Raw genomic sequence first — 23,076 nt, 5'->3', positions numbered from 1 at the left:
CCACTTCACAAATGTCTTTGATATGGCAGCACAAAACGGCTACGGCTGCTAAATTTCCCCTACCAAGCCGAAAAAACTCCCAATAACTATCAGCGAAGTTTTATTCCGCAACGTTTCGAAGTCGAATGAATAAAGAATCTATATCCATGGCCAAAGCTGAGAATTAAGAATGACTGGTGCATAGAAAATGATTCAATCCATTCTTCTCCAGCAGCACCTCTCGAACCACGTTCAAACGCCGCTCACCGAAATATCGCAATTCTATTTTCCGACGAGAACATTCGTGCCTCGATGGGCACACATCACCGTCCACGTCACCGTGATCACCGGGGAAGGCACAGGGATACCGGACCAGACACACTGACTGAGGCACGGGTTCACCTCTGCTCGCGACAGAACGAAACACAACACATTTGCGCGGAGCAGCACAGCAGTTCGCGCGAGGAGTAGTCTGTCAGGGAGTTAAATACGGAGAGCCACAAAGTTAAAACACAAATAAATACAAAATGACTAGCATTGTAACATTATCGCATCATCAGTGGTTGAGCACTGTGGTATTATTGCCTGGCGTGACAGTGTCGAACTGTAATTCGGCTGACTACGGAGTGCATTGTGGAGGGAACGCACAAGGTTCGCGACATTCGCCCACCGACAGCGGGCGGACACTCACTCACTCCACCAACAGCGGCGCAGATCAGACCGTAACGATACCCTGCAGCGCTCGGCTGTACTCCAGCTCGGAACAGCACACATTTGGCACAAACGAACGGCAGAAACGGGAACGGCCGCGCAGCAGGTACGAAACGGACGCGCAACTTCACAAACTGACGCGCAACTTCACAAAGTGACGCGCAACTTCACAAAGTAACGCAGCGGAGGCGCTAACTGACGCAGCATGCTAACGACCCGCTGCAGTAGACTCATAAAATCGGCATACAGATCAACTGACGCAGCAGGTTCGCAAACTGACGGAACAGGTTTGCAGGGCACGACCCGCAATCACACAGTAACCTCCTAACGAGTTATCTCTGGTTTTCAGCTCAACAGCTCTATACCGGAGTCACCACAGTCATCCTCAGCAAGGCATATGGCACCACAGCAGCCGAGCCAGACAGCAGAGAGCTGGTACAGACGTGCGTCCGCATTTACCGCCTCCCGCGGATCCGTCACCTCCGTCTCTCTCCCCTTTGTCTGAGTTTCCATCTCAATCTACGGTTTCCATCTCAATCTACGTCTCCGTCCCCTATCGCCCACCGCCATCTAGTGTCTATGTCTCAGTCTCCGTCCTCGTCTCTCGCCCCTCCCAACCTCCGTCCTCGCTCACACGGAGCTGGAGCCGGTGACACTGCTGAGCAGCGTGTAGACGCTCAGATGCTGCGAGTTGCGCGCCGCCGACTCCAGCTCCACGGGGAAGCTCTCGCCGAGTATCGTGCCCAGCGCGGCCACCAGGTCACGGAAGCCGGCCACCAGGGAGCTCTGGTAGTCCGCCTGGTCGTCGGCGCGCAGCCGGTGGTTCAGCTCCAGCGCGCGGTGGCACGCCTCCACAAACTCGCGGAACGCCTGCTTGAGCTGGTAGACCTTGTCGCCGGGGAAGGTGCGCTGCACACTCTCCTCCAGGAAGGCCGAGGCGTACGCCAGAGGGCCGGCGTTCACCTGCACACTGACGCTGCCCTGAGGGGGCGAGAGCAGACGGGAGAGTGAGACACACTGAGGAACATACTAAACTGACGCGGCAGGTGCCGAAGCAAACATCATGTTATATAAAACATCCAAAATAACAAATAGTGAGCTGTAATTGAAGAAAAATAGGAACTGCCTAATAGGTAGGAACTAATAGGTACGGGAAAAACCTACCCGCGAGACAAAATCATATAGTCTGAGCTGTAGTTTTTGACTCGGTTCTCCACCCGGTCATTACCTGCAGTCGGAGCTGCAGCTTTTTGACGTCGGTCGGCTGGCGCTCCACCACGTCCAGCAGGTCTCGGGTCTTCTGGGTCATCTCGGCGATGGCTACCTCGATCGGGGAGAGCTCGTATTCCTGTACGGGGGAGGAGACCGAGGGAGAGATGTGAAAATCCGGAGAGAGGGTGTGATGTAAATGCGAGGAGAGAAAACAATAGTGGCATACTAAAGAGTTAAAGATACATAAACAATTCTATCTCAAACACGGACTCACAACTTCCGTACAGCTAACATCAAAACGCCCCAGCCACCGCAGACTGTATTAAATCCCCTCACCTGTCTGCGTATGACGGGTATCCGTGTCCGCACGTAGGGGAAGCAGTAGTCGGTGGTATCCCCCCTCACCTGTCTGCGTATGACGGGTATCCGTGTCCGCACGTAGGGGAAGCAGTAGTCGGTGGTATCCCCCCCCCCTCACCTGTCTGCGTATGACGGGTATCCGGGTCCGCACGTAGGGGAAGCAGTAGTCGGTGGTATCCCCCCACCCCTCACCTGTCTGCGTATGACGGGTATCCGGGTCCGCACGTAGGGGAAGCAGTAGTCGGCGGTACCCCCCCCTCACCTGTCTGCGTATGACGGGTATCCGGGTCCGCACGTAGGGGAAGCAGTAGTCGGTGGTATCCCCCCCCCTCACCTGTCTGCGTATGACGGGTATCCGGGTCCGCACGTAGGGGAAGCAGTAGTCGGTGGTATCCCCCCCTCACCTGTCTGCGTATGACGGGTATCCGGGTCCGCACGTAGGGGAAGCAGTAGTCGGCGGTACCCCCCCCCCCCCTCACCTGTCTGCGTATGACGGGTATCCGGGTCCGCACGTAGGGGAAGCAGTAGTCGGTGGTATCCCCCCACCCCTCACCTGTCTGCGTATGACGGGTATCCGGGTCCGCACGTAGGGGAAGCAGTAGTCGGTGGTATCCCCCCCTCACCTGTCTGCGTATGACGGGTATCCGGGTCCGCACGTAGGGGAAGCAGTAGTCGGCGGTATCCCCCCCCCACCTGTCTGCGTATGACGGGTATCCGGGTCCGCACGTAGGGGAAGCAGTAGTCGATGGTATGATACCATTATATTAAATCCCCTCACCTGTCTGCGTATGACGGGTATCCGGGTCCGCACGTAGGGGAAGCAGTAGTCGGTGGATCCCCCCTCACCTGTCTGCGTATGACGGGTATTCGGGTCCGCACGTAGGGGAAGCAGTAGTCGGCGGTATCCCCCCCCCCCCCCACCTGTCTGCGTATGACGGGTATCCGGGTCCGCACGTAGGGGAAGCAGTAGTCGGTGGTATGATACCATTATATTAAATCCCCTCACCTGTCTGCGTATGACGGGTATCCGGGTCCGCACGTAGGGGAAGCAGTAGTCGGCGGTATTACCCGCTGTATTAAATTCCCTCACCTGTCTGCGTATGACGGGTATCCGGGTCCGCACGTAGGGGAAGCAGTAGCCGGTGGTATCCCCCCCTTACCTGTCTACGTATGACGGGTATCCGGGTCCGCACGTAGGGGAAGCAGTAGTCGATAGTATCCCCCCCCCCCTCACCTGTCTGCGTATGACGGGTATCCGGGTCCGCACGTAGGGGAAGCAGTAGTCGGTGGTATGATACCATTATATTAAATCCCCTCACCTGTCTGCGTATGACGGGTATCCGGGTCCGCACGTAGGGGAAGCAGTAGTCGGCGGTATTACCCGCTGTATTAAATTCCCTCACCTGTCTGCGTATGACGGGTATCCGGGTCCGCACGTAGGGGAAGCAGTAGCCGGTGGTATCCCCCCCTTACCTGTCTACGTATGACGGGTATCCGGGTCCGCACGTAGGGGAAGCAGTAGTCGATAGTATCCCCCCCCCCCCTCACCTGTCTGCGTATGACGGGTATCCGGGTCCGCACGTAGGGGAAGCAGTAGTCGATGGTATCCCCCCCCCCTCACCTGTCTGCGTATGACGGGTATCCGGGTCCGCACGTAGGGGAAGCAGTAGTCGGCGGTATCCCCCCCCCCCCACCTGTCTGCGTATGACGGGTATCCGGGTCCGCACGTAGGGGAAGCAGTAGTCGGTGGTATGATACCATTATATTAAATCCCCTCACCTGTCTGCGTATGACGGGTATCCGGGTCCGCACGTAGGGGAAGCAGTAGTCGGCGGTATTACCCGCTGTATTAAATTCCCTCACCTGTCTGCGTATGACGGGTATCCGGGTCCGCACGTAGGGGAAGCAGTAGCCGGTGGTATCCCCCCCTTACCTGTCTACGTATGACGGGTATCCGGGTCCGCACGTAGGGGAAGCAGTAGTCGATAGTATCCCCCCCCCCCTCACCTGTCTGCGTATGACGGGTATCCGGGTCCGCACGTAGGGGAAGCAGTAGTCGATGGTATCCCCCCCCCCTCACCTGTCTGCGTATGACGGGTATCCGGGTCCGCACGTAGGGGAAGCAGTAGTCGGTGGTATGATACCATTATATTAAATCCCCTCACCTGTCTGCGTATGACGGGTATCCGGGTCCGCACGTAGGGGAAGCAGTAGTCGGCGGTATCCCCCCCCCTCACCTGTCTGCGTATGACGGGTATCCGGGTCCGCACGTAGGGGAAGCAGTAGTCGGTGGTATGATACCATTATATTAAATCCCCTCACCTGTCTGCGTATGACGGGTATCCGGGTCCGCACGTAGGGGAAGCAGTAGTCGGCGGTATTACCCGCTGTATTAAATCCCCTCACCTGTCTGCGTATGACGGGTATCCGGGTCCGCACGTAGGGGAAGCAGTAGTCGGTGGTGAGCACCGTCCGCCGGCGCCACTGCTTCTCCACTGTACCGTGCGCGCCGCCCTCACGTGTGAACGGCGTCTCGTACATAAACTGAAACACAACGGACGTAGATATTTCATAAATGGAAACGGACACACAATACGGCAAAAACTGAAAGATACAATGGCGTACTCTCCTCTGCCGCATACAGTCCAATGTATAGTCCAATCCCGGGGTTAGAAAGCTTCCAGCAACAACCAAGCAACCAGTCCTCAACCCGCCTATAGAAACACTAAAAATAACCTTAGCGCCGCCGACCGTTGAAGACACCGTACCCCCAGTTAGTGATCCACCGGGTCTGTCACCACTACACGCACCTGTTTGATGTTGTTGTTGTGCTCAAACTCGGTGGGCCGCGCGTCCAGGTCGACCTCGTCCCAGTGAGGGGTCAGGTGGGTGACCTGGATGTAGGCGAACCGCGGGTCCAGCTCGGACATCGTCACCTGAGCCAGACGGCACACGACACGAGAGAGGTCAGTCAGGTGTCTAATGTAAAGGGTAAGAGATCTGAGGTCTGAGGTCTGCGGTCAGGGGTCAAAAGTCACAAATACGAAGTCGCTCGCATAAAAAGAATAATCTACCAGACTTACCCTCCACCCTCCCTCCACACGTCAAGCTCCACCTTCACATTTACTTGTTCCACATAAAAGCCCCTCAACAAGTAACAACCAAAATCCGGGAAACGTGGCAGGAGGCCTGAGCCGAGTCCAGGCTGGGTTAGAGACGGCCTAGATGGCGCTACGTACCGGCGCCGAGTCCTTGATCATCCTGACGTAGTCCCTGCCGAACTTGGAGACGTGCAGCTGGAGCAGCTTCTCGCTGACCTCCGAGAGCGACGTCACCTTGGGCTCCTTGTACACGTACTCGCGGTCATGGTCCTTGTCAAAGTAGTTCTGCAGACAGTGGCACAGTGTCACCGTCAGGTGTGGAGCCAACGTTTGGTGGGACAGTCTTGAAAAAGCGGCGATGAAATGACGAAATTCGTAAACCGTCAAGCCGACACGAAAACAAGTTTCCATGATACAAGTTTTGATACGAAATGCAAATAAATAAGGAAAAACAAACCATATTTGGAACAAAAGGCGACAAACTACCATGACTGAAAGTGCACAGAAAACAAATTCGACTCCACTCGACCAGAAGGCCCGACGGATGACCCCGTGACTGACCTGCCCCAGACAGATGACCCGGAAGTAGGTGCCGAGCAGCCGGCGTCCGGAGGCGTTCAGCTGCACGATCCGGTTGTAGCACCGCTCCAGATGGTGGTGGACCTGGGACAGCTCGGAGTAGCTGAAACACGGGGAGGGAGTAGGGTCAGTCAGGGCCAGCGGACGGAGGTGGTAGTAGGGTCAGGAGGGAGTAGCACCGCTCCAGATGGTGGTGGACCTGCGACAGCTCGGAGTAGCTGCAACACGGGGAGATAATAGGGTCAGAGAACAGAGGTAAATGCAAGGAAAACAACAGAGCACCCCCAGTCCGGAGATACCATCAACAAACGGCTAAACCAAGGGCTAAACAACGTACGAGAGACGGTGCAAGTAAAGAACTACTGGTTACGTTCCAAACAAAAATATTTACTAAAAGTGGAAAAGGAAAGAGCTTCCAGAACGAAATGTGAATACTATCGCTGAGGCCCCTCCCGGCTCCCCAAGCAAAATATCAATCTTGTATACGGATCAATACGTCCGTTACGGCCTCCTAAGGGAAAGGAGCGCCCCCGTACCTCCTGCGTTTCCGGTAGATGGGTATGAGGATGTCGTAGATGTCGGCGATCAGCTCGTGCCTCTCACACGCCTCCATAGCCTCTGCGCAGACCTTCAGCTGGGCCACCAGCGAGTCCTCCGTGTAGCAGAGGTCACCGATACCTGCCGAGGGCGCAGGGCAGGTCAGGGAAGGTCAGAAGCTGAACATCACTTGCTTAAGTCCGTGCGTAGATAACTGATGCACGACATGTCGTCTATATGCTTGTTAAACGGCATTTTAAGGTAAAACACGACATTCGATAACCTCAAAAAACGAGCCAACCAGAACTGCAACCGCTGCAGGTCGAGCGACGAGAGACCTCAGACAACGAAATGGGACTCAGTCCAACCGGGGACTCTCACGGCGATCCCTCGACTCTGAGCTCTCATCCCCTCAGCATCGCATTCTTCTCTCACCGTGATCGAGCCTCAGGTTGTTCTCGTCCCGCACCACGTTGTCGGATATGGCGCGGAAGGCGGCGCAGCCGGTCTCGTGCTCTCCCCGCTGCAGTAGGTACTCGGCCATCAGAGCCGCGATGTGCACCTGACACATGGCCGCCTGTGGGATAGGCACACGCGAACAGCGTTAGTGGGCGGAACTCATGGACGGCAGTCAAATTATACAAATCACTGGACGGGCTCGATTATTCGGCTTGCAAAAGTGCTTTTAAAATACCAGATAGCAATCATTCTAAACACATAAGTGTTTACAAATGCCTATCGCTCCTGCGATACAGCCAAACATTCAATCTTATCCAATCGTGCCGACATACACTCCTGCGCACTTCATCCGGTCTGCCTCCATCCCTCTCCCTACTCCTCCCCTCCTCCCCCATCGGCCCCTCTCTCCGCGCTGTCTGTACCCACCTCCGACAGGTTGCCATCGCGCACGTGGCACTTTGCCATGCTGGCCAGCCACGTCTGTCGGAGCTCGGGCGTGCTGGCGTAGCTGTTGGCCAGACTGTGCTGCAGCTCCACCAGCACGGCCGGGTCGTTCTCGTGCTCCTTCAGCTGCGCCGTGGCCATCAGCACGGTCCGCACCCGCTTCGTCAGGTCCTTCACGTCAGACACAAAACCTGAACGAAGGAGTATGTCAGAAACGAGCCAGAAATGGCACAGTGTGAAAACTAGGACATCCATATGGGGCAGCGGGCAGCGTTCACTTTTTAGGTTTGGAATCGCACACAAGTACACGTGAGAAGATCGAAAAAGCACTTCGAATCGAGCCGGTTATGAAAAATGAGTTGCAGCAGCTACAGTCGACCACATACGGCCCAGCGGTGGTCGGTCACTCACTGGTGCGCGTCATGGCCTTGTCGCTGTTGGCGTAGCTGTTGATGAGCGCCAGACTCTCGTAAAAGTGGGACGAATCGAGCACCACCGACTCGCCCAGCAGCTGGGACACCTTGATTATCACCTGCGACATAAAGAAATGACATCAATGTGACGTTCAACACAACATACAAAATATTTCACTAGGATCCAAAACAGTAAGCCCAATAATGGACAACAGTGTTAAGATATTGAGCACTGCTTCGAATTACTGCGGTCATTCTTCTAGCTCCCGCGGGACGTAGAAGAAAAAAGACAACGCTTAAAACTGGTCAACAGCTCAAAAAAGCGAAACGGACCGTCGCCAAAAGACTTAAACCAAGAATCTCACAACCCAGAAGTCCTCACAGCCACCCCCAGCGTCCCGCAGGGCCGCGCCAGAGACCCACCTGCAGGTGGACCCTGGTGATGGCCTTGCGGTTGGTGAACTCAAAGTTTCCCCTCATCAGCAGGTAGAGGACGGCGCAGGCCTCGTGCCGGGAGCTGGCCAGAGGGCTGTTACAGCAGCGTAACAGGTCGTAGCACAGACGACCGCACAGCTCCGCAGTGCCTGTAGTGGGACAGACGGGTCAGAGGGTCGGTAGGTTTGACTTTGGCTCAGAATGATATAACACGACGCTTGTCTTTGTTCAATTCAGCGGATTGTTGCAAATTAATAACAAGAATACTCGTATTTAGGACTGTTGAATAGAGGGTTACACATAAAATTATAACAAACAGGCAAGATAATCAAACATCACATCAATCATTGATCCCAACCCGTACAAAGGACTTTGTACCGCTAAACGGACGCATTTCCGACCGGGTTTCCTTCTACCGATATCTCGTCCCACACCACTCACCATGATAGAGCGCGCTGCCGTACCGCTGTACGAACATCCTCAGTGCGGCGAACACGTGTTTGAGCACGGCCTCGGCCTGTCCCGGGTGCAGCAGGCTGAGCAGCACCCCCGACAGCAGCGCCATCTGGGCGTTCTGGCCGCCGCGCAGCACCAGCCGCTCCGAGTAGTGGGCCGAGTACAGGCAGCACAGGTCCAGGGACACCAGCGCAGCCTCGCTCGACAGGTGAGGCGTGGAGGGCGGCGACGGCGACGGGCCTGGAGGAGCGAGGTCGTATCCATGAGGCCAACAAACTAGGCGACAAGATGGGTACTCGGTATATCGAAGAGCAAGTTGTCATGGCTATCGGCTATGGCATGTAGATTCAGAACGGGGTGAGCTGTCGCCTGGCCCGGAAATTCGAATGTCTATGCAAAAAAAAAAATGGATGCACCAGGGTTGTGCTCGACTAAAAAAAAATTGCCGACTCAACTCATCATTTAACTTCAGAATGCCCTGACTCAACTCTGACTCAAACAAGGAGCTGATTTTTTCCCTTGACTCGACTCATGACTCAAGTGGCTCAATGAAAATATGAGTTGACTCAAACTTGACTCAAATTTTTTGTTGAGTCAAGTGTGTTGACTCAAAATTGACTCAGATAAAAAAGTTGTTGAGCGGGAGGGGGGGTGAAAAAATCCGGCTGCAGGGCCAGGCCTAAGTTGTTAAGCGGGGGGAGAATGAAAAACTTATGCTATATATTGTTTCTAGAAAGTTGAGTCAGCTGACTCATGTTCCTAAATGTTTTTGACTCAACTCAATGTCGAAAGTTATTTTACTGACTCAACTCTGACTCAACTCAACACCTTAATATTTTTGTCCGACTCAACTCTGACTCAACTCAACAGCTCAACATTTTATCCGACTCGACTCAAATCTGACTCATTTGAGTCAGAGTTGAGTCAAATTTCTGACTCGACTCATGAGTCAAGCACAACCCTGGGATGCACTACACCTTTTTAGCCGCGATTTAAAACAGTTGAACTCCATTTAAAAAAAAGCTGATCTGTGATTTAAAACTGTTGAACTTGGGTTTAAAACACATGACTTCCGTTTTAAAAGAATTGAATACGATTTTAAAACAACTGACGACGATTTTAAAACAGTTGAATTTATTTTTAAAAGAACTGAACTGCATTTTAAAGTGTGCTAAATGTAGCATTATCTCATTCATTGTTATTGCATTTTGTTGTCATGCAACCTTATCTAATACCTTGCCTTTTCTGTTGAAAGTGTAACTAATTTTTGTTTGCCGATGTGTTATGATTATTGCTTTTTGCAATGTTTTTAAAGATAAAAAATCCCACTGCATTTATTGCAAGGCTATTCAGATAACATTGACAGTGGTTTCACTGCTTAACAGTCGTTAGCTGACATCGAAATTATTCGAAACTATGTACACATGTAACTTTGCATAGAAAATCGTCATGCTTTTGTGACGCATCTATCTTTGCACATCTTCGGGCATTCTACATGCAGCCGGTACACAGCATACCTTATACACCCAGCATAGCTTATGCAGCCGCCTGAGCTATTTCTTCTCTTACAGCAGTGACAGTTTTTTCATCATCGGTGACTATCAAGTCACCGATACTGGGTGATGACATTGTCTAAAGTAGATACTTTCCTTGAAGTAAATGCGAATATAATATGCCTTTTATAAAGTGAATGCAATACCTACTATGTAGAATCTATGTATATGTACAGTCGCTCGAATGTTGAGCCCAGTGACAAGTGACCCAAGTGACCTATATATGGCCTGGTGCGCTGGGAGTGGCAGTCTTGCATATATACTGAACAGAAAAAGTGGGAAAATGGAAAGTCACGAGAACAACATTTTATATTTTGTATTTATGTACTCGAACTCTTCCGGTTTGAAGAAGCAGCGCTTCATTCAATTCTAGCAGACGACGCAAAACGGGGGAGCATATAGCTATTATCATTATTAGTGTAGCTGGAGTGTTACTGGTCCGCTTTTTAAGGTGCAGTTCAGTTATTTTAAAAATAAATTCAACTGTTTTAAAAACGTCGTCAGTTGTTTTAAAATCGTATTCAATTCTTTTAAAACGGAAGTCATGTGTTTTAAAACCCCGTTCAACAGTTTTAAATCACAGATCAGCTTTTTTAAAATGGAGTTCAACTGTTTTAAATCGCGGCTAAAAAGGTGTAGTGAGGGGCCAGCGACTTCCGGTAGGGGTCCGTACCACACCTCCCGCGACCCGCGTCTCACCTTTTCCTGCCGGCGACTCTGCGAAGGAGGCGTTGTTGAGCCCGGCCGCCGGCCCGCCGGGCGACTCTATCCTGGCCGGCAGCGTGAACGCCTTCTTGGTCTCGGAGGTGCGCGGGTGAGCGGCGCGCGTGACCACGCCGCCCGTGTACCGGAACTGGGACAGACACAGCCTGAAGCGGACAGGTGTTGTACGCAGTGAGCGTGAAATGTTACCCGTATCAACACTTTAATCAGTCCTCTGAAGTTATCAGCGAAAAAAGTGAGAACATAAATAATATGTCAACATGGGTACAAAAAAGCAAAACCGTCAATCTTAACCACAAGTGAATATTTACATAAGTCATCATCTAAGTTAAGTTTTCAGAATTGGATACACCATTAATTTCCTTTCCAACCAGCCCTACCACTCCCACTGCATATACTCTCGCTCCTCCATGACTCACTGGACGAGTGTGAAGAAGTTGATGACATCCTCCTCTGCGGCGTGCCTCCACCACGTGATGAGCAGCTCCTCGGGCACGTGACGCACCACGTGCAGGAAGCAGACGAGCAGGTCACGCGCCTCGCCGGCCAGCAGTTTGTCGTAGCGGTACAGCGCGCCCGGATCGTGAACCGTGCTCTGGGTCCTGGGGGCAGTCGTGAGGAGGGAGGTCAGGCCGGGATGTGGTTTGCAGTCTGTAGTAGCAGAACTAGCGGGGATTGGTTGGTAGTATGCCCAATATCCTTGGTAAGACTAGAGGCCAGTAGCGCATCAGTTGCGTCGGCTAATGTCCAACTAGCACAATCAAATCCCCAAATGATCGTTCGTAGTGGTACCCCCAACTAACCTATTATGTGTGGACCGTTTGGCGGTGCCCGGCTGGCTCTCCGTCTCGGCCGGCTCGTCCGCCCGATGCACGCCGTTCTGTGTAACATGTGGTGTCCGTACTGACCTGTTGTGTGTGGACCGTTTGGCAGTCCCCGGCTGGCTGTCGGTCTCCGCCGGCTCGTCCGTCCGGTGCACCCCGTTCTGTGTGATGTGTGGTGTCTGTGTACAGTGTGTAGTCTGTACTAACCTATTATGTTTGGACCGTTTAGCTGTCCCCGGCTGACTGTCTCTGCCGGCTCGTCCGCCCGGTGTACGCCGTTCTGTGTAATGTGTGGCGGTATGTACTGACCTGTTATGTGTGGACCTTTTCGCAGTCCCCGGCTGGCTGTCGGTCTCCGCCGGCTCGTCTCCGCGGTGTACCCCGTTCTGTGTAATGACGTGTGGCGGTATGTACTGACCTGTTATGTGTTGACCGTTTGGCGGTCCCCGGCTGGCTGTCGGTCTCTGCCGGCTCGTCCGCCCGGTGTACCCCGTTCTGTGTGATGTTGGTGTCTGTACTAACCTGTTGTGTGTGGACCGTTTGGCGGTGCCCGGTTGACTGTCGGTCTCTGCCGGCTCGTCCGGCCGGTGCACTCCGTTCTCGCCGTTCTCCAGGTGCGCCGACTCCACCGTGTTCTGAGAGGAGGCCGTCGACGCCAGGCTGACTGTGGACGCCGCCGTGCTCTCCGACGCCTGCTGACCTGAGGAGGGATGGGGCGGTGGCACGTCAGACGCCTGCTGACTTGAGAAAGGGGGGGGGGCGGGCAGAGACTGCTTTTATGCAGGCCCTCACAGGAAGCAGTTATGATCTGACGCACGGCCGCGGACGTCCTCGGCATCACTTTTGTCTGCAGTTCCATGAAGCCCCATTCCCACCAGTTCCCCTACATCCCGTATCGCTATAACCCAGCCGGCCGCCACGTCCGTGCGTGTAACGTACCCTGTCCGGCGATGTATGCCAGGTAGGTGGACTCTCGCTGTGTGGCCCGCGAGTGGTTCAGAGACGAATCGGGGGTCATCGAGAACCTGAAACACGCAGACGGATGAGACTGGTAGTTGGGGGCAATGGTAACGCTTACAAAATGGGTGTCGAGAAAATGAGAACTGGGTGTAGTGCAAATATGATGAACGAGTGATACAAACTGCAACATCGCGCAAACGCGAGGGAGAAAAGAGAGGGGAACCATGCATTAATTAAACTATTGCACACGCGATAATTGTCAACAAACAATATGTATTTCGTAGGAATTACAGTCATCATATTTTCGCACTCTTTGGGGGGGGGGTCAGGGGTAGGCATGCTTTACGCACCGGGTCACGCCGATGTTCAATACACATTTCTTATCTACAGACATTCAGTCGCAGCCGGAGACAAGTAAAATATTGGCTAGATAAGTTACCGAGCACACACAGACAGATATGGAATGGAGGAACGCCGACCCACCTAAGATCAACGTAATAACAATTAGCAATAGATTCCCAAAGTCCAAACAAAAGTGTAACAAAACTACACCGAATGGCGAATTCTAGATCACAACACAAAGGCCATACCAAGTAAATGACAGAGACGATAAAGCAAGCCCAGAACAGACGTGAAAACAGCTCCGATAAACTAGGAAAGCGAGACCGGACCAAAGACGGACCACCAAGCGTCTCGACTTACGTGCGCACTGGCTGCCAAGACCTAAAACATGGGGACGACCGGCTTACGTTAAAGTAGCTAGAAAAATCTCGCGAGGAACACAGTTATGTGTATGCCTGTTTCCCGATACGGACTACGGAACAGGAGTTTGCGGCAGGAGTCTGATAGACGGCCTGCAACATCGTACAAAGAACAACTAACATTAACCTATCTTGGGCCGCCAGTATAGCCACCCGCTTCGCCACGTCACCTAACCTAGTGACCAGGCCCGTTATATCCCCATCCCCTACCCCGGCTCAGTTGTATGCCAGCCGGCTATACCCGCCACTGACTGACCTGTTTCTGTTTCCCAGCGACGAGGTGCCGTCGGCCATCACCCACGAGCTGCTCGTCTGCCAGGTGCCCGTGCTGCGGTGCGAGGCCGCCCGACTGACGGCCGCTGACGAGGGCGGCGCTGCACCGCCCCCGCCCCCGCCCGCGCCCGCAGCGGCGGCGGCGGCCGGGGCGGCCACGTCCAGCCGGTGCAGGTTCTCCAGCAGAATACCCACCAGCGGGAAATACAGCGTGGCGATCCGAGACTTCTGACCCTGTAACGGAGATTAACAGTGCCAGAGATTTCAGGTCGGACTGAGGATGGGTATCATGGGCGCAATTACCGTGAAGACATCTAACAATAACTCCACATGGCAAAAGAAAACGAAAATAGCAGCAAAGTGTTTTCTTTGCCTTCTATTACTAATCACCTGTAGTGTTTCAATTGTATGCCACAAAAGAAGACAAAAACACAATTTTGAATAAGATCTACTTTCACAATTTTGCCACGACCCTTCGTCGGCTATAACGGCAAACGAACACGTCTCTGTCCTTGCACTCTCTCGGCGCACACCCGACACCGTCCCGCCGCCGTAGCCCCTCACCTTGGTCTGGTATCGGTCGTCGTAGGCGTGTTTGACGAGCAGATCTCGGACGGCGTGGATGGCCATCCGTCGCACCTCCGAGATCTGACTGAGCGCCAGCCGCAGCTCGTGTAGCATCAGACCGGTCAGGTAGTGTTTGGCGCTGAACTGCTCCGACATAAAGTACTGCTGCTCAAAATCTGCAAGACGAACACAAGCGAGTCAGTGTCAGCGAGTCAGTGAATCGGCGAGAACGGGCCCTACAGGACATCGTGCCTCTTGCCCCGATAACACGAAGATGAAGAAGATGAAGAAGTGTTCGTCGCGACGGCAGAAGAGTTGAGGGACGAGAACAGGACCAAAACGCAGTGGACGTACACAGATCTGTTTCTAAATATACACCACACTTGAATTGATAGCTCAGAAATGAAAAATACCAGGTTAAACATACAGCCTCACGGCAAGCAAATTAGCTGGAATCAACGTATTACTTTCCTCCCTCCGTCCTCACCCTGCAGCGAGCGGACGGTGACCCGCGCCGGGCTGAAGATGGGCAGGTTCAGCTGAATGTAGTGCTCGTGCGCACACACCATCTGCAGAAACTCAAACTTGTACTCCCAGAGGAGGCGCGGGTCGGCCAGACTGAACTTCTCCAGGTAGGAGGTGATGAGACGGAACACAAACCCGCGGTCCATCAGACTCAGACAACGCTGCAAATGGGCAGACAAAAACAAGTCAGTATAGCCTAGGAAAAGGCCCGTTCGGGAGGGTCAGTTTGGAGGTACCACACAACACCGCGGCGGCAACAGCCATTGCTGAAGTTAAGCTGGTGACGGTTCATGTAAGAATAGCTATTAATAATTCACCAGCTAAACCAGCGATGGAGTGCGCAGACAAATACCCCACCTTCAGCAGCGCCGCCATGCTGCGGTTGGCCTCGCGGGTCTCGATGGGCAGCTCCTTGTACTTTTGCAGGATGTACGGGTAGAAGGCCTCCAGCATCGTCTCCAGCTGCGTGTTGAACGAGGCCGAGAACCGCTCGTGGCGCTGCATCTGTAGACGGGCCGGGGCGGGGTGAGGGGGCGGCCAGCGGCGGTGGGGAGGCCACAGCAGACCGAGGGCGAGGGTGGGGAGGGGTGACGGAAGGTGGGGTGCAGGCTGAGGAATACACAGCGTGGAAATATATTTGAATGTGCGAAAGGGTGTTCAAATTCATAAATTCGCGGATGCCATTTTCGTGCTTAAAAAAAAAAAACAAGTGCAGATAATGCTTGCCAAATAACTTGGATCCAGACAGGGATAAAGCGTGTTAAAACAATGCGAAAACATGACGTGGCAGAGGTGCATGAGAGGGTGCTAAGGTACGGGCACTACGCTACAATTTAATTAGGTCATAGCCAAAATACCGAAAACATAAGCCAAACTGTGACTAAGAAGTAAAAAACGACTGCAAAGTGCTGAGCATAGGACATAATAAAAAGGCAAACGCTACCTCACATACAATGATGTGGTGTGTTGAAACTAACACGACAAATATAAAATGCGATGGAATCACGTGAATATAGAGTGCATAAAATATTAGGTGGGGATAGGAGGGTAAATGGTAGGTAAGATGCCTCTGCCGCAGTTCAATCGAGAGGTACTCCGTCCAAAAATCGTACTCACACCACACCTAAAACCGTGACCACGTCAAACTTTCCGTCCACACAGCACACACACCACACGTGCAAACGGCACAGCTAGAGCAAAACCATCCGAGAAAACATCCCACGGGAAAAGGCGCAGCTAGTCTGTAAAAGCGGAGCGGTGGGTGTTTAAAACACGCCGCGGCCGACCAGGCTGGGCCGGGCCACGGAGCGCCGCCTCGTGCGGGAGAGGACTCACTCCTCTGGTGTCCTCAAGGTCCTCCTGCGGCGGCGAGGACGGCACCTGAGGACCGGTGGGCGGAGGACTGAGAGGCGGCCCGACCCGTCCTCACCCACCGACCCAAACCCAGCCCGACCACAGAGGCAGAGTCTGTGCAGGCCGGCCGCCGCTGCTCATAAACTCAGAAAGCACTGACATATCAACAGGCGACAGAAGAAATCACATGAGATTCAGCGAACTACGACTAGGATAGAGCAAACCTCTAACGAGATAGCACTACTGCCAAGAAACACTGCAAAAATTATCATCACAACCGCCTGCAATCAGTGACAAGCTCCTCATATTCTCTACGAAAGCCGTTCCGAAGCGCACCACAACAGCACGCTTTGACCGTTTCGCTCTCATACTCTTCTCGCGGCGGCAGGGACACCAACCCACCTTGATGCGTCCCGAGTTGAGGAGGTGCAGCGCCATTGACTTGACGATGATGTCGAACAGGGAGCTGGCGTGCCGGAGCAGTTTGTGAACTAGCAGGAAGTCCATGTTGCTGGGCTGCAGCAGCTGGGCGAGGCCGCGACACAGCGCCTCGTGGACGGTGCGGCCGGCGGCCGGCGGCGGCCGCGGCTCAGAGAACACGTGCTGATAAAAAGACAGACCAAGGAAGGGGGGAGGGTCAGTTACCGACAGGTCAGCAGGTACAGGTGAAAAGAAAACAGAGCTATCTGACGTACCAACTGGGGACGCCACCTCTGCCACCTACGCTTTAAATGGAAAGTCGCATCTATTCGCCTTTTACATAACAAACAGAACGGCGACACACATGGCGAGAGAAACACAAATCATCACAAAGCATATACGGTGAATGTCATGTAATTATACCCCTATATTGCCACGTTAGCACTCATCACAGAGTCCACCCCAGCCTCCATAACAGCACCTCCCCGACAGCCGCCCCGCCGCTCCGCTCCGCTCTCACCCTGGTGTAGATGTCGACGAGCCGCTGCCGTCCGACCTGGTGCAGCGTGGTGATGGCGTGTGTGAGCACGCGCAGCGTGTTCTGTAGCACCTCGTCCGAGTCGGTACTGACCACGATTCGCAGCAGCTGGTTCAGCAGCGTCGGCAGGAACCGGATCAGGGTGGCCACGTCGATCGCGTGCAGCGCCTGGCGGGGAGGGGGACGGGGAGGCTGATGAGAGCTGTATTTGTATTTGTATTTGTATTTGTATTGTATTTACATTTAAGAGCGATCCACATACAAAGTGCGTGGCGATTACTGCATAGACGGGTGGAGTTGAGTGGATCAGGAAATGTGTAAGGGAGGAGCCCGTGTAGTTTCTGTAAAGTAATTTCGGTTTCTGGTACCCTCCATATAAGACCAAGGCAGGTTTACAAGATGCGTTTTATTTTCAGGCATGTCAAGAATGGGGAAATAAGTAGTTATGGAATGACGCGGCTTTAGCACAACAAAATATGTCAGTCAATCCAGTGTTCATGCCAATCACGAAAAAATAAGTCAACTATAAAATGTGCTGAAGAAAAGCCGGACACAAACACATGTCGAAATGGATCGTCTAAATACAAGACATTATCGAAATGAAATTCAGTGGCATCATGACGAATAAAGAATGGTATGATTCACAACAATAGCATGCAGTTCACTTTGCGCCTCGATGAGATGTAAATGAAGATTCAGCACACAGACAACTTATGAAGAAATAATCAAAACAGCAAAATGGGATCAAGCAAATGGGGACAACAAACCTGCAAGAAAAATAAGCATACCGAAACAGAAAGTTTTGGAATAAGAAGCAATCATATTTTTCTAAAGCCTCCCCCCCCCCCTTGATTTGCGACATGTAGAGTCGAGCGTTATCAAAAGTTTGCGGTGGCCTGAGCGTGCACACTTAGTGAGAGGAGAGCCCACTGAGAGTTCTCCAGTGGGTGTACGTTGACATTTGGTGCTCCTGCCAAGCCGGGCCCAAGCAGTAAAGACACGGAACACACAGACAGGCGGACAGACACACATAACGCCCACACACAACAAATGGGCCAGACCTTGAGTATTTTGGGAAGATGGTGCACCACCTAGAAAACAGGAGGTTACTCAGTCGATAACAGCTCAACATGAACACACAGCCAACTACGGTTGGTGTCTCCCGTTAAACCGTCTCACACAAAGATACAAAAATCGAACGTTGGATTACTCAATAAATATTAGATATTATATTTCATGAAAGGCACGCACGTCACATTTCATTTTCATAGTTAACTGTGAAGAAAAAACAGTCTAAAACAGCTGACTGCCCACACAAAAATCGGTAACACAGATCTGAACTAAAACCAATTATAGTTCATAACCTCATGCAATTACCAAACCGTACTAACCACATCAATCGATTCAATACTACACATTTACCCACGAACTCTCCATTTCCCATCAAAGTGCCCCCCCCCCCTTCTCCCTCACCCCACTAACCTTGACCTGTTTGGTGGTCTCGTTATCCGAGTTGTAGACGGTCGGCAGCCGGGACTCGCGCAGCCGGTGCGCGTGCAGGAAGAAGTTGTGCAGGTGCTGGTCCAGGGTGTAGATGGTGGACACCAGTCGGAAGGTGACCTTGAACAGCGGCTTCTGGCCGTCCACCCAGCGGATCTCCGGGCCCGCGTACTGGCGGAGAGGGGGGGGGGGGGTGGTAAGGGTATGGGTCACATACGGATATTCGAGAGGACGTGACCTAACAGGCGGGGAGGTCGACCACGGGCAAGCAGGTCAATCACGAGGCTGCACACGGGAGGTCGTACGCAGGCCAAAGAGTGTCCCGGGCGGGGGTGGTTGCCGCCGAAGCATGGGGCTATTGCACATTGGAAGTGTGACATGCACTTTGACGCAGCTGTGTCGCTTTTTGTTGCAAATGTTACGGGCAGTTGCGCTTGATGTTTGTGCACTGTGCCGTGTGCGGTGAGCACAGGATAACGGATTTTTCTGGACGATAGCTTGACTTAGTTTCTCGCTATTAGTTCAGTAGTTCTCATATCTACAACACGATTACAGCTTGATGATTCACGCACGTCATATAGCCGCTCAAATGTCGAACGCGCGTCGAAACGTCGAAATGGCATATTTACAGAGCCCAGTATCACGAAAAGCACACAATACCAGCGGCTGGACACATACGTGTATCAACGTCGTGAGGACTGAGATTCCAAGACAGCAAAAGGTCAACAAAAATGAAGGCCGTTCATAAACAAAGCGTCAGGATCTAATGACTTTCGAGCAAGTCTTGGGAACGACGAAAAAACACACGCATATAAGCAGACAAAAAAAAAAGATGGGACAACCCCGTATTCAGCTGGTGGAAGCAATGGACAGCAACCGTTGGCTTGTGTTTCGACTACGAGGTCTACCTGTACCAGACCTCAAAGCCCCCGCCCGCCACCGCTGAACAACTGACGAAATTAGACGTCACACCCGCCACCGACAAAAGCTAGCAGCGGGCCCGGCGAGCGACTGACACAGTGACACACCCCGGCGGGCGGACGGACACCCAACACCAGTCAGCAGGGGTTTACTTTGTCGGAAGGGACTGCCGTCGGAGCAAACTCGCCGGTATGTCGAAAACTCTGCCGAACGCCGAACAACGGCTGGGGAGCATTGAAAAGAAATCACAGTGGTGCAGTCAGGGTTAACACAAAAAACACACATCAGGGAAAAACACTATCTGTTAGTACTAACAATAAGCATGCAAACTACATACGACACTTCAAGCATTAGTGATCATGCGACTGTTATCAACAATGTTCTCTCCGCTAACAACTATTGATAGAGGAGGAAACTGATGCTTATGCCAGGTGTCAGCTCTTACATATCACATAGAATCACATATTCATCCAAAATAAACCGTCAATCGCCAAAAGACTAGCAAACAATAACAACAAACCAGCCGTTAATCACACAATATCTACCGATGCACACATGCGCGTCTTCCACCAGTTTCCCAGAAACGCACAGTGGCGAGTTTTCTACCTCAGGCAGCCACCAACCACCGATAGAATAGCACGCCAGCGCCTGCGTCTTGAGTGCCCCGGTTAGTGACCCTGACTCGGCAGCCAGCTCTGCTCGGCTCCGCTCTCAGCTCGGCTCTCAGCTCAGCTCAGCTCAGCAGCTCAGTCCAGCCCAGCGTTAGTGTTTGCTCCGCCCCGGTCCGGCTGTGAGGCCAGTTATATCGCCGGCCCGCCGCTGCCGCCGCACAGGCGGACGGCGGACCGGCGGGTTCGGATCAGTACCTGACTTACCCCTCTGCCGAGCCCCAGCGGTTCGACGGCCAGGTAACCGGGCGGTAGGTGAGCGGCCACCGCCACCGTCTGCGTGTCCAGGTTCAGCCTGCGGTAGACATACAGAAACTGGTCACACAGGAGATACAGACAGAGGGGGGGGGGGCGGCCATCGCCACCGTCTGCGTGTCCTGCGTGTCCAGGTTCAGCCTGTGATAGATGCACACACACACACACTGGCTACAGAGGAGAAGGGAGGGGGAGGGCACCACCACCGTCTGCGTGTCCAGGTTCAGCCTGTGACACACAGAAACACAAACACACACGCTGGTCAGTGGTTACACAAGCACCCAAATACCCACTCTCCTCACAAACACACTAATACAATACATATCTGTAATCCCTGTCGACTTTCCAATATCCCAACATTCTCTACTCGTCAATATTCTGACCCAAATATTGGTAAGAACAAAATGGTAACAGTACAAATCATCGTTATCAAAATCAGTCCATCTAAGACACCTTCCCGCCGGCCGACGGACCTGCCCTTGCTGAGCAGCGGTATCCAGCTGTAGCCGACCACGGCATCGGGCGTCTCCTGGCCGCGCTTGGCCGGCTTGGGCTGACAGCTGACGTGGTAGAAGGTGAAGAGCAGGTGGTGGCGCTCGTCCACGGCCAGCGGCAGCGCCAGCTTCACCTCGCCGCCCCAGCTGGGCGTCGTCTCGTGGTGCAGCACCGAGGTCAGCTGGCTGGTCGTGTAGCTGCACCCCTGGCCCGGCCGGGCGTAAAAACACTGCCGGGCAAGGGACGGAGACGGGTCAGAGTTACACAGATGTCCAGAGGACACACGGAGGAATGAGGCAACGAAAACAAAAACTAGGAAGAACGAGAAAACAAGACAACGGCTATGGAAAACGTGCATTCAGGACGGTGCGATAGTATTTATCAGACGACGAAAATATCCATGGTCATCAAACCGAAGTCATCGCGCTCAAAAGAGCACATAGACGCGAAGCGACATTGTTTCAGATACCGGCTTGTCTGAGGCTATTTTCGGTATCATCGCAGTATGAATCTCTACCATTCCACGATCCCGTCGGACACATACCTCGAGGGGCGCGGCGTTCTCGTCGTCCCCCTGCCGCAGCTCCACGCGGCAGGCGATGTTGCGCGCCTTGAACGTCTTCTGCGCGTCGTATTTGAGCCGGCGCGGGTAGACGTAGAGCAGGTTTGTGTAGCCGGTGTGCGGGACGGCCAGCTCCGGCGCCGGCGCCGGCAGACTCTGCAGCTTCAGAGTCGGCGGGCACGACGGCGGGACCGGGAACGGCTTCAGCGGCACCAGAGACGGCGATAGACAGTCTGCGGGGGAGACAGGGGTGGTGAGAGGACTGCAAAGACAAACAATCTGTGGAGGGAATACGAACGGGCGACTCATGGGCAGCTGCTGGGCGGGCCGGGTCTGATCGGCCGAGTGTCGACCTTAGTAACTATTGTCTCTGTAACCGTCAATAAAATAGACGGAAGCAAAAAATGAGACATATTTCTCGGAGGAGTTTTTCGTTAAGTGCGTGAACAATAACTGTCGCCACTCACTGTTGATGGGCTGTCCGCTGTGTATCTGAACGGTGACCTTCAGAGAGCCGGGGATCACCGCCAGACGACTCAGCTTGTCCGGCCTGAAAACCAAGGACGGCGCTGAGTCAGACACATAAATACGGGCAGTGGACGGGGCCAAGACATCTTCGCATCGGAAAACATGCCGAGCATTAATTGTAGCCGATTTATCTAAAAATCCGCAATTCATATATCAAAATAAGCTCCAGAAAGTAATCGAAATTAGAGTCGACCTACTGATGCCTAAGTAGGACGTGAAAATGCACCTAACGAGCCCGTCCCAGCCCGACCTTCACCCTACTTCCGAGGTCCCGGTCAGACTCACTTTCTCCAGTCCTGCAGCAGTTTGAGGACGTCCTCCTCGGTCATCCTGTTGGGCTCGTGTCGGTACAGGGCGCCAAAGTCGGCCGGGTCCAGGTCGGCCGTGGAGCGGAACAGCGGCCGCGCCGTCCACGCGAACGGCATGCGGTAGCCGCCCAGTCTGAGGAGAGGGAGAGACGGGGGCGAGTACAGTAATGGTGTTTGAGTGCTGAGCTACTGATCGTGCGCTTAAGTGGAGCGGAGTACTAAAGGCAAGGCTTCAAGATATCGAGACATCGTTCGTAGAGCTGAGGTGTAACAAAATGCTGTAATCAATATTTTGACAAAAATGATTCTGTGGTTTGTAAGACACAAAAAAAAAAATCGGTCACCACTTGCCAATTACATGACAATTCCCACACCCCGGTGACCGTCTGACTGACCTGTCGCACGACTGTCGCACCTGGTGGTGCATTTTGGCCACGTGTTTGGGGTCGGCCGTCCGGCAGTACTGGTCACAGCTGACCGAGACAGCGCCCTGCAGCACCTTCTCAATGCGCGCCACCAGAAATATCTCGCTGTGCGGCTGCTGCACCGTAAACAGCGCCTGTCGCAGGGCGGGGAACGGGACGATCAGAAACGCACAGTGGGGGTGGTATAGAGGACGGGTCGCGGCGGATGGGACGGGAACGGGTCAGCAATTA

The 23,076-nt window shown here is 53.3% G+C and overlaps 1 protein-coding gene across 2 annotated transcripts in view; it reads right to left on the bottom strand.

The window, feature by feature from the left end:
* Nucleotides 1-242: 242 nt before the first annotated feature.
* The window catches only part of LOC122363732 (dedicator of cytokinesis protein 9-like), a 36,104-nt gene continuing 13,270 nt past the window's right edge, over nucleotides 243-23,076 (bottom strand). For both annotated transcript variants that reach the window (XM_043333329.1, XM_043333327.1), the window contains 31 exons: nucleotides 22,816-22,979; nucleotides 22,398-22,553; nucleotides 22,052-22,134; nucleotides 21,567-21,817; nucleotides 21,001-21,251; nucleotides 20,480-20,567; nucleotides 18,666-18,854; nucleotides 18,245-18,274; nucleotides 17,166-17,351; nucleotides 16,628-16,828; nucleotides 16,208-16,252; nucleotides 15,230-15,376; nucleotides 14,835-15,033; nucleotides 14,345-14,523; nucleotides 13,764-14,014; nucleotides 12,726-12,811; nucleotides 12,309-12,486; nucleotides 11,382-11,564; nucleotides 10,939-11,108; nucleotides 8,672-8,926; nucleotides 8,219-8,379; nucleotides 7,794-7,914; nucleotides 7,365-7,573; nucleotides 6,915-7,056; nucleotides 6,479-6,620; nucleotides 5,925-6,045; nucleotides 5,502-5,648; nucleotides 5,073-5,198; nucleotides 4,669-4,806; nucleotides 1,919-2,038; nucleotides 243-1,671 (listed from right to left, as the gene is read on the bottom strand). In XM_043333329.1, coding sequence (XP_043189264.1) covers nucleotides 1,321-1,671; nucleotides 1,919-2,038; nucleotides 4,669-4,806; nucleotides 5,073-5,198; nucleotides 5,502-5,648; nucleotides 5,925-6,045; nucleotides 6,479-6,620; nucleotides 6,915-7,056; nucleotides 7,365-7,573; nucleotides 7,794-7,914; nucleotides 8,219-8,379; nucleotides 8,672-8,926; nucleotides 10,939-11,108; nucleotides 11,382-11,564; nucleotides 12,309-12,486; nucleotides 12,726-12,811; nucleotides 13,764-14,014; nucleotides 14,345-14,523; nucleotides 14,835-15,033; nucleotides 15,230-15,376; nucleotides 16,208-16,252; nucleotides 16,628-16,828; nucleotides 17,166-17,351; nucleotides 18,245-18,274; nucleotides 18,666-18,854; nucleotides 20,480-20,567; nucleotides 21,001-21,251; nucleotides 21,567-21,817; nucleotides 22,052-22,134; nucleotides 22,398-22,553; nucleotides 22,816-22,979 — 5,070 coding nt within the window. In that variant the 3' untranslated portion in view covers nucleotides 243-1,320. The remainder of the gene's footprint in view (nucleotides 1,672-1,918; nucleotides 2,039-4,668; nucleotides 4,807-5,072; nucleotides 5,199-5,501; nucleotides 5,649-5,924; nucleotides 6,046-6,478; nucleotides 6,621-6,914; nucleotides 7,057-7,364; nucleotides 7,574-7,793; nucleotides 7,915-8,218; nucleotides 8,380-8,671; nucleotides 8,927-10,938; nucleotides 11,109-11,381; nucleotides 11,565-12,308; nucleotides 12,487-12,725; nucleotides 12,812-13,763; nucleotides 14,015-14,344; nucleotides 14,524-14,834; nucleotides 15,034-15,229; nucleotides 15,377-16,207; nucleotides 16,253-16,627; nucleotides 16,829-17,165; nucleotides 17,352-18,244; nucleotides 18,275-18,665; nucleotides 18,855-20,479; nucleotides 20,568-21,000; nucleotides 21,252-21,566; nucleotides 21,818-22,051; nucleotides 22,135-22,397; nucleotides 22,554-22,815; nucleotides 22,980-23,076) is intronic.

The sequence above is a fragment of the Amphibalanus amphitrite genome, unplaced genomic scaffold (genome assembly GCF_019059575.1).
Source record: "Amphibalanus amphitrite isolate SeventyFive unplaced genomic scaffold, NRLGWU_Aamphi_draft 000637F_arrow, whole genome shotgun sequence".
NCBI lineage: Eukaryota > Metazoa > Arthropoda > Thecostraca > Balanomorpha > Balanidae > Amphibalanus > Amphibalanus amphitrite.
This window is presented reverse-complemented; position numbering and strand designations above follow the sequence as displayed.